Raw genomic sequence first — 11,023 nt, 5'->3', positions numbered from 1 at the left:
CTCCTTCCTACCCTCAGGAAGAAGTTTACCTGACCTTCAAAAGCCTTGTTTAATAATGGTTAATAAGGATTTATATTAAAGATTAGTAAGGAACTGTGTATTAATTTCAGCTAGCGGAGACTGATGCACTGCAAGTGAAGGAATAGGAACTGTCTAAAAATATCAGTTGGAGCAGATCTACACTCACTCTAGGCTACCCTAGAATATTCTGGCTCTGAATTCCCCCTGAATTCCTGCCTTACCTGCTCTCTTTTGATACAGGTTTTCAGCTCTCCCAAGTAAATGATGGGTGACTGCCTTCCTACATGGTCCACACTCGTCACCCATCACTGCTGCTGAGGTCAGAATGAGGCACCCAGCCACACTATGCATTCTGGGTGCCTCGTTCTGACCTCAGAGCAACATGCACCTACAGTGATGGCACTGGGAAGCTCACAGAGTCATGAATAAAAGTCCAAACCTGAATAGGGGGTCTGGCCCTACATTATGTAAACAGAATGCAGCAAGCTCAGGGGGAATTAGGGGTAAATCACCCATGTAGACAAGCCCTCAGTGAATCAACAGTGAACAATTATTAATCAGAAATATTTTGAGTGCCTCTGAGCACATGTTGAACATTTTTCTGCACACTGAAACATTGCAAGCTCATTGTCTCTGCCAGTGTTTATTAAGAAGAGTGATCTGTAAATCACTGTATCAATGTTAGAGCACATGTCTTGCTTATTTAGCAATAGCAAGTACATTTTTATACTGCCTATCAGTGCACTTAAGCACTCCCTAAGCAGTTTACAAAGTGTAAGTTAATTGCCCCCAACAAGCTGGGTACTCATTTTAGTGACCTTGGAAAGATGCCAGGCTAAGTTGAGCCTGAACCCCTCGCTGGTATTGAACTCACAAGCTTGTGGTTTGTGACTGAGTGGCTGCAGTACAGGCATTTAACAACTGTGTCACCAGGACTCATTTAACTCAATGAGACTGCAGTGTAAAAAGGCATAGGCAGGGATGATGATATATTGCATGGCACAGTGGTTCTCAGCACAGCCATGTAACCCACCAGCTGACCCTGGGCAACTTACACACTCTCAGCCTCAGGGGGGAAACCCTGTGGGGTTCATGGCTGAGCTGGGAATCAAACCCTGGTCTCCAAAGTCATAGTCCAACACTAAAACCACTATGCCAACTGTATCCAAATACTGCACCATAAAGTTTTTCCATTCAGTATTCCATTCAACCATGCTTGCCTCCAAAATGGCTTTATGTTTGCATAAATTATATATCCATGTACACATGGCACATAAAAGAAATGAACTTGATTTCTCCAGGTGGGTGCTAATTATGTAAGTTTCTTTGAGGTGTTTCAATATGAAACACTCTTCGGTAAGTATTCTTAGCACTGCCACCCTTTAGAGATGTAAATTTACTTTCTAGTTTAGCTTTAACCAGGCCTCATCACTAAAACTTAATATTCTGCACACAGGAAGGAACATTGCATTTGTTGCACCCTATGAATACACAGCCCACTCACACATCTGAGGTACAGAAGAACACAGAAGTTCTCAGGTTAGAGAGTATTATTTCCATACAGGCTTGAGCCCCAGAACCTCTCTTGCAGCAATACCACAGCTTAAATGAAATAGACTATCCACAGTGGCCAAGGAATTTGACCCTTTTAATTTTTATCCTAACCCCAGTGGCAATCCAGAGACTCCCAATGATGTACTTTGACATTTCATTCTAATATTTCATGACAGCCCAGTCACCATACTTCTTCCTCCTGTCCTTCCCCCCACTCCTGCCCTTACGTGCTTTAACAGCAGCTGTGGGGGATGCTGTTATGACTTTGTGCTTGGAGTCATTTGTTTTCTTTCTTTGGAGGCAGGGGAGAGACTGGATTCTTTGTGAATGATTTATCACATGGCAGCAGGAGTGAACCTCATTTATTTGTCTAGCTGCATATGGTTTTAGCACCTATGACTGCATGAGAATTATTATATGGTGTTATTTTTCCCAGTTGTATACTTTGCACCTTTTCATAAGGTTAGATTAGCTGGTTCCCAGTGGCATATTATTCATTATTTTGTTTGCTAGATGTCTGGAAGGGCTTAGGCCTTCCATCACTCCTTCCCTTACTTCATCCATACCTGCCTTCAGACAAATCAACTTAAATCTTGCAGTCACTGATGATAAACTACAACACTTCTAACTGAAAATTAGATTTGCCACCATTTTAATGATTCAAATACTGTTTTTCCATCTCTTGCAATAAAAATTCTGGCATATATTCCAAAATCTCCTATGCTTGCAATAAATCTGCTTACAAGTAATGCTTGCATATATGATCATTATGTATTCTAATTGTGTTTATATTTTCTGGAATCTGAAGCCTTTCAACAGCAAGCTTTTAATCTCTATGGATCAAAGTACCTGAATACTTGTAATATAATATTTCTCCATTGCACTGTATGTAATTCTTTCTTGCAAATCTTATATATGTATGAAAGCAGCACCATTTTGTCCATCTCAACCCATCTGCACCAAACTTAGGGCTGAAACAGACAACCTTGAAAGGGCGGCTTGAAGCCACCCCTTCCAGAGATGGAGCAGGGCTGCGGCAACCATATGCCACGGCCCCAAACTGCCTTCAACCCGACTGAAAAATTAGTGGAAGAGATTCACTTCTTTTTTGGCCAGCAAAAAGGTGGTTTTTGCAGCCCTGCTACAGCCCCATATGAACACCATGCCCCAGAGTGTCTTGAAGCTGCCCACATCTGGGTGGCCACCCAACTTCTGGGCGACATCATAATGATGTGCAACATCTAAATGCCATCCACCAATGATGCTCTGAAATGAGTGTGTTTGGGCCATCTGTTCCGGCCCTTAGTCTCATCATTCTTGAAACTAAAACATGCATGTGTAAAAAAATGTGAATACTGTATTTATGTGAACCAGTGGCTCTTTGCATAAAACAGGCATCATGTGGAATTTTTAACTGATGGTATTGGAACCCAACTGGAATTAGCTAAAATTCAAATAGCTGCATGGGTTTTCTGTAGAAAGCCAATGCTTGGAAAATAGAATCCCACCTGTGAGTTATGTACATGCCTACTCAGAAAAGGAACAAGTTAAAATAACCCCACCCATCAAAAAGATAAACACCACACAAGCAGCACCCATACTTGCCACAGCACTTCTTAAATTTGGTTTTCAGAAAAACAGGGGGAATAAAAAGAACAGCACACACTGTCCTTTTACCATTAGTTCCCTGTTTTTGGATTTCACTGACTGTGTTATGTTTCTAAATTTTATTCCTCCTCCTTTTTTCTATTTTGGGGGGTGGGGTGGAGGTGAGGTGGCCTTATCCACGTGCACATTTCAAGCCCTAGAAGTTAAACTGTTTTAACAGGAAATATATCTGAGGTCTAGGAATACAGCATGAACTTCTTGATAGGAAAGAGATCAATCCGAATGGCTTGAAGCTCCATTATGCATTATCTCATTTGCTTTATTTTTTAAAAAAGCTATATAGAACTCCATCAATGTCCTAGTTGTGCTATATTTTGAAAGGTCTGAGAGCTCTTTACAACCATGTAGCCATTTGGTGTGCTGCCTCCCCAGAAGGCTCCCCAATGCAAGCTTCAATGTGTCCTTTCCTGTGGTGCTGATCCCACTACTCAGAAAGAAAAGCAAGCAATGTTGTAAGAATTAGAACAGAAAGACTTCTACTTTCATAGATGATTAGGTTACTTCAAGTCTTCAGCCTTTAACCAGTCCCACTAGAAGAGTTAATCTAAAAAGAACAGCTACAGTTTGTTCAGCAAACTGCTAGATAAAACAAACCATAAACATGGCTTTTTGACAACTTCTGAAGGTACACAGTGACATCTTCACGTGGGTCTTTCAGCATTCTTCAGTACTTGCTTATAATCATAGAATCATAAGAGTTTATCACACGGAGGCTCTTCCATGTGATAAAAATCACACAAGCACCCCCAAATGCCACGCAAGCGCCATGAGTGTGATCCTCCATGGAGCTATGGATAAATCATTAATAAGAAAAGCGCTCCAGGAGGCTCCCCCAGTTACGAGTGCATGACAAGAATGGAGCGGGAGCCGCGATTTCACTTCCATAGCGCCATGAGGGATAACACCCATGGTGCTTGCATGACATTTGAGGGCACTTGTGTGACGTTTAGCACACAGAAGAGCCTCCGTGTGATAAATTCCTTAGAGTTGGAAAAGAACACAAAGGCCATCCAGTCCCACCCCTTGCTGTGCAGGAATACACAATCAAAGCACTCCTGGCAGATGGCCATCCAACGTCTGTTTAAAAACTTCCAAGGAAGGAGACTTCACCACACTGTGAGGTAATAATAATAATAATAATAATAATAATAATAATATTTATTTGTATCCCGCCTCTCCCTGTATTGGATCAAGGTGGGTAACAGCAAACAAGAACAATAAAATCAAGCACGAATATCAATAGATAAAAGCATAACAGGACATATTAGATCCTAGTTCCCCTATCTCCCTCCCACCCTAAAATACCATTAAAAAACAAATCCCAATAGAATGGTTAATAAAATAGATCAAGATCAAAGTCCGATGGGTACAGCTAAACAAATGGAGAGTGAAAATTCTGAGGAGATCAGTTTGGGAATGCCTGCCAGAAGAGATCCATTCTTATTGCCTTCGTAAAGGCCTCCAAAGATGTTATATGGTGGATCTCATCCGGCAGGTCATTCTAGATTTTTGGAGAGGCAACAGAGAACTTCCTCTGGGAAGTCGTCTTCAGTCTAGTTCTCTCTAACTGCAGTAGGTTCTTCTCAGAAGAACTGAGAGTTGGGAAGGATTGTAGGGGAAGAGGCATTCCCTCAGGTACGCTGGGCCCAAGCCATGTAGGACTTTATAGGTAATAACCAACACCTTATCCTGTGCCCAGAAACTAATGGGCAGCCAGTGTAGGGATTTTAAGATAGGTGTAATAGAATCAAATTTGGAACTCTGTGTCACCAATCTGGCTGCCATATTTTGGACCAATTGCAGCTTCTGAACATAGCATAAGGGTTGCCCCATGTAAAGCGCATTGCACAAATCAAGACGAGCGGTTACCAGCGAATGTATAACCGTTTCTAGGTTTTCCTGTTCCAGGAAGGATTGTAGCTGGCAAATCAGCCAAAGCTGATAATGGGCACTCTCTTCCAAGCTAAATGTACCCATCTGTCTAAGCCATCCTTCATAGGGCATGGTTTCCAGACCCTTCACCATTTTGGCTGCCCTTCTCTGGGCAAGTTCCAGCTTGTCAACGTCATTTTTGAATTGTGGTGCCCAAAACTGGACACAGTATTCCAGGTGAGGTCTGACCAAAGCAGAACAGAATCACACTATTACTTCCCTTGACCTATATCCTTAATCTTGGAGTCTCCAAATTAACTACAGTATAATGGTTTTTTCCCCAGAAGACCTCATAGCTTTCTAAACTCTCCTCACCTTGTAGATTAACCTATAATGTTTCTGTTAGGCTTCCCAGGAAATTCACATCATCATAATTCACTACAGCCAATGTCATCTTTTCTTTCATCTGTACCACAAAAGAAAATATAAAGACATTCCACTCACTGAGTTTGAAGAGATAATGGCTATATTCAGTGGCATCTCTGAGTGGAGTGCAGACCACACTGGGTAACACCTCAGAGCAAGGGTGACACTCATTTGGTTCATCCTCCCACTACAGGGTGGTGCAGTGCTGCTGCGGGGCCACCACTTCTTCTCTGCTGCCATGGCCCTGAAGGAAGCCAAGGTAGCAGAGAAGGAGGAATGAGTGCACACCCCACTCTCCTTACCCACTGCCGTGGCGCTCAGGGCCAAGCAAGCCAAGACAACAAGGAAGGAGAGAGGGATGTATGCATGCTTACCCTTCCTTCCCAGTTTACTTGGCTTGGCTTCCCAGTTGCCTTGGCTGCCCAGAAAGGAGGGGCATGTGCACACACACACACCCCTTCTGCCTTTCCTGGTGCCTTATTTGTCCAGCTACCCCCTATGGCAGCCCTGGGTGGACATTTGGGTGGGTGGCCAGCAGCCCCAGGCATCTGGCACTGGGTGGCACCAACCCTAGGGATGGTACTGGCTATATGATACACTTCTTCTTTTCTAATTCAAACTTCATGGATGGCCTGAGTTTGGTTGAACAACGCAGTTGGGGAGTAATTCAAAAGGACCAGGGGAAATGAAATCCTTGAATACAAGGTAGAGATAAATACATACTTTAATTTGGCCTTTCTGTAACCTGGTGCTATCCAGATATTTTGGACAGTTTCTCCTGCCAACCCTGTTGGGAGCTATAATTCAACACCTAGGTTGTGCCAGGTTGAGAAAGGCTATCCTAATACCATTCCAGCTACAAAATTCTCATAAAGAATTAAGCCCAAACATCCTGTGTAGCTTTCTTCAGTTTTCTTAAACAACAAATAGGACCCAAGGTGGCTGGATGTTTTGAACATCTACAAGAAGTGCCATTAAACTGAATTCTGAGTAAAGCAACATCTGTACAGTACTAAAAATAATATTTGAATGTGTGCTTGGGTCACATTATAAGTTCTCTACCTGCTGAAGGTGCTTAGAAATTTTTTGAGTGACTGGACAGAATACAATCATGTGGTATATGGGTGGCATATACCCAAGAGACAGCTTTTAAAAATAAACACAAGACTGGGATGATTTTGTTGTTGTTGAAAAAGACAAATACATACAAACCTGCTTTCAGCTGCCAATAGATGAATAGATTATTCACTCCCACTTTCAAATAACGTCATATACAAACCTCTAGTCACTGTATTTACTTGACTTCAACTGCTGGCTTTCCCAGAGCTGTTTATATTTCCATTTATCTACTCATTACATCATCTTGTGGTTTTCTTAAAAGGTTGACAGTGTAGAATGACTACATAGTTGGAACATCTCTTTATCCAAAACCAAATAATTTCATAGTACAAAGGATTTGGTCAAAGCCTAAAGACTTGCAGTGAAGCAGCACTCGAATATGTGCTTCCCTGGTGAGATTTTTTTTTTCTTACAGAACAGCACAACTTTTTCAGATTTTTGCCTTTAAATTGGGCTTGTCCAGAAAATAAGTCACTTAATTCACAGGAATAAGAAACTAACAAAAGAAATGCACCAATTGCATATGATCAGCCTCCACCCCACTCCACCCTGCTCCCACTCTTACATTTTACTTCCCATATAATGGATTTAAAGGAGAGAAAGGGATACCTACAAGATGGCACAGTGATTACTCAACATCCCTAGAACCTTGCAATGTAATAAACTGTCCACTAGAACAGAAAGATCCCTCCTATATTCTGACACCAACAACATGTTAAATTGGTTGGTCTATTCTGTCAGCAAGCTGCTATGAAGAATCAGAGACTAATGTTCATTTTCTAGAGGTGTCAGGCACACACTGGAAGAACTTACTTGGCAAACAAACAGGATTCATCCAGTGACATTTGAGTCTAGCCTGACCAAGTTTAGCAATGGTGGATGTCACAGTACAAAGCTATGGGACACCATTTACAATATCAAAGGGAAGGATCAGTAATTATATATTCAGGAAGCAAACTTTCATTTTCTTTTCAGAATATGGCAAATGTGGATTAATGTATTTTACAGCTTAAATATCCACAACTCTATGAAAGAGAATAGCAAAATAAATCTAAATATCTTTAAATGAAGAAGCATTTAGCTCCAGAGATGCAAAAAGCAAGCAAGATAAAAAAGCAGGCGTTTTCTTAACAGCTACAAAACCAACTAGTTTGCTTGACATGAAAAAATATGATGAAACCTAACAAGAAACTAAAGCTTCTTTGCTGAAGTAAAAAAAAAGTATCCCAAAAGTTTCTAAGTTTTTATTCTTAATTCAACCCCTAGAACTGTGAGCTGCTCTTCGTCTCACTTCCAAGAACGACTCTACTAGCTGAATCAGGAATGAATTCACATAAGAAAATTGAAGGATTAAACATTATCTGATAATGAATGAAGTTTTTATTGAGTATAGAATTAACTTCCTCAGTATATGTTTAGTTTAGTTATTCCAAGTCAACTCTCTATCACAGGTATCCTGGCAGCCTTTCTGGGCTTATGAAAAAACTCTCCCAACTAAATCAGTGCATGAAGGCTAATAATAGAAAACATATAGAGAGAATGGGAAATAAAAGCTTGTTTAATTTTATTTCTATCAAAAATTAGGGTTCAGGGTAGATCAGTTCCAGCAGTTTTCCTGACTATGACACTTGCTTCAATTCAATAGCAATGGCAATAATTAACAGAAAAATATCTTCAGCAAAGTAGTCTAAAGGACAAAAAGGAAAAAGGTATGACTGTTTTGCTTAGATTTCTTCCCCTTTTTTTAAAAAAAAAAGTGCATTACCTGAATTTTTCATACTAGAGCTGTTCAGTTTGGAATCTTTGATGACCAAGTGCTTAATCCAAAGTGTGGGAGCTGTGATTTCTGAAAAGCAAGGACATACACCTTAATGTAATTAATGTATGTATTAAACAGAATGACATTTTTCATTAATAAACTTTTCTAAGAGAAGTTTCAGCTCCTCTACAAATATGAAGGTGTAAAGTTCCATAGCAAGTGGAATCTCAGTCACTGGTGACAGGAAAGGAGGCATTTAGCAGTTTCCCTTTTAATCTCCTATAGCAATACCAAACAAGAACTAGAATAATTTTAAACAACAAGCATTTGTGTCCTTAGCTCGCAAACAAGAGTTTGCCTTCCTTTTTCTACCTGATCAAGGGCTCTTAGGATATTTGTTTGGTCAATTAATTGCTTAAAGCTGTGCGTTTTTAGTCCAGTTCTGATTTAACAGTGCCCCAAATAAGGGCACCTATGAAATCCACAAGGCAGCCCAAGGGCTTAAAGCCTGGCAGCTTGGTTCCTATGTAGAGGGCAGTCAGTATCCTAGGTATTTCTGCATACTGAAGTCTTGCTAGTAGCTATGAAAGAAAGATTTTCTCCAATGGTCCCTGGCTATATAAACACCCAGCTTAGAGAGGCTGCCTGGTACTTACTTTTCTGCCTTTTTAGCACCAGGGAAAAACCTTTCTATAAGGCTTTGGCAGGTTCTGTGGGTTAAAGGACTCCTGCTAGTTCCCAGAGGAAAAGGAGACATATGGTGATTGTACCTGACTCCCTAATGCAGAAGTAACAGTTTGCAGACTTGTCATGATGTCTTACTTAAGAGGTAAGTTGTCTTTATGGTGTGAAGGTCTAAGCCAGGGGTAGGTAATCTTTTTGAGCCAGGGGCCAGGTTGCTGTCCCTCAGACAACTGGGGGGCCGAAGCCAAAAAATAAATAATTAAATAATTTTAAAAGAAATTAAATATATAAATAAACCAGACAAATGCAGGACAAAATTTTCAAATGGAGGGCACGTGAAAAAATGTGCTGATTTTTTAAAAAATGTTAATATAAATGCATGTTTCTGAGGCGTCTATAGACAATTGCCCCCCAAAGGGCCAGGCGGCAATCGACAGCAGGATTGGGCTGGGGCCGGTCCCAAGGCCTTGCCGGGCCGCATCCGGCCCGCGGGCCGCAGGTTGCCTACCCCTGGTCTAAGCTGTGACAGAGAGGCTGTCAAGAATTGTTAAAGCCGACTGAACATAAACCCTTTCTTCTAATTCATGTGGGAGCAAAGTATGTTGCCAAACATAGCCTTCAACATATTGCAAGTGACTATGAGACTCTGTTGGAAGTCAAACTCTGCCAAGAATGGCAGGGCCAACAAATTCTTTACCTATTTTCCATAAGGTGAAAGAAGGGAGATCAGCTATCTTGGACTTGATTCTCATGAAGAGGGAAGAACTGGGAAACAATGTGGAAATCTATCTCTCCTTTCCAAATGATTCCAAGGAAGTTGTCTCAGTACTGAAACAATGTCTGCGGTCAGTAATGGACTGAATGAGGGTAAACATGTTGAAATTCAATCCAGACAAGACAGAGGTGTTCCTGGGCAGTCAAAGGCAGTTCATGGAATAGGGACTCCACCTGTGCTGGATGGGCTTATATTCCCCCGGAAATCTCAAGCTCGCAGCTTGGGTGTTCTCCTGGATTAGGCTCTGAGCCTAGGTGCCCAGGTTTCAGAAGTGGTCAGGAGCACATTTGTACAGCTAAAACTAGTTCACCAACTGTGTCCATTCCTTTAGACATCTGATCAGGCTACAAGGGCACATGCATTCATTAATCTTGTAAATAACGCTAAAGAAAAACAACCACTCATGGGCTCACCAGAGTTCCAACTGCAGCTAAGCATAGGTCACATTTTGAAGAGTAACCCACTAGAGAACAATGTTGAAGGAGAGGAAAAGGTAAGAAAATCCCATGTGAAAAATTGCACAATAATACATCAGAGCTCTAAGACTGTGATCTGTTCACCTGTGAACAAGACTGTTCAGTGCAGACAGTAGTGGTGACACAGATGGCAATGTGGGTAAAATGGCTGTGGGTGTTGCAACCATGGAGGACATGGCTTTGTGATGACAAAAAGCTGACCTGTCAGCTTTCTCTACTGTTCCTTCCCAATGTCATACATCATTCCAAAAAGTGCCTTATGCCAGAAGAAACCACCACCCTTCCGGAGTGAGCTATTACGCAACAGAGTCATATACGAAGATTATGTAAATCTTGCTCCATTGTGCTTGTGTAGATTTTGACACCTTCCTACCCAAAGCAGTAGAAAGAAAGGAAAGGAATTGTGACTGAACACCTGATATTTTCTTTTCATTTGGTGATACATAAAGGGGTGTCACTTTCTAGTGGAAGGTTCCCTGTATTGCCTTGAGTGTAAACTACATACTTCTTTAAAGGTGTGAGGTCTGATATAGCAGGTCTCCCTGTGATACAGTCTATTGCCCCTATACCTAAGAGAGATCTAATTGCTGCAGCAAGGGGGTCATGCAAGGTTGCATTTTATCAACCTATCTGTTTAATTTGAACACTGAACATATAATATGTAAAGCA

General features: G+C 41.3%; 1 protein-coding gene across 1 annotated transcript in view; it reads right to left on the bottom strand.

Moving 5' to 3' along the window:
* SMOC1 (SPARC related modular calcium binding 1) overlaps window positions 1–11,023 on the bottom strand; it is a 115,222-nt gene that overhangs the window by 32,253 nt on the left and 71,946 nt on the right. The window contains exons 7-8 of the mRNA XM_042459860.1: window positions 8,426–8,506; window positions 8,281–8,347 (exon numbers count right to left, since the gene is read on the bottom strand). Coding sequence (XP_042315794.1) covers window positions 8,281–8,347; window positions 8,426–8,506 — 148 coding nt within the window. The remainder of the gene's footprint in view (window positions 1–8,280; window positions 8,348–8,425; window positions 8,507–11,023) is intronic.

This window comes from Sceloporus undulatus, chromosome 1, assembly GCF_019175285.1.
Source record: "Sceloporus undulatus isolate JIND9_A2432 ecotype Alabama chromosome 1, SceUnd_v1.1, whole genome shotgun sequence".
Taxonomy (NCBI): Eukaryota; Metazoa; Chordata; class Lepidosauria; order Squamata; family Phrynosomatidae; genus Sceloporus; species Sceloporus undulatus.
Note: the sequence above shows the minus strand (reverse complement) of the source record. Positions and strands in the feature narration are given on the sequence as shown.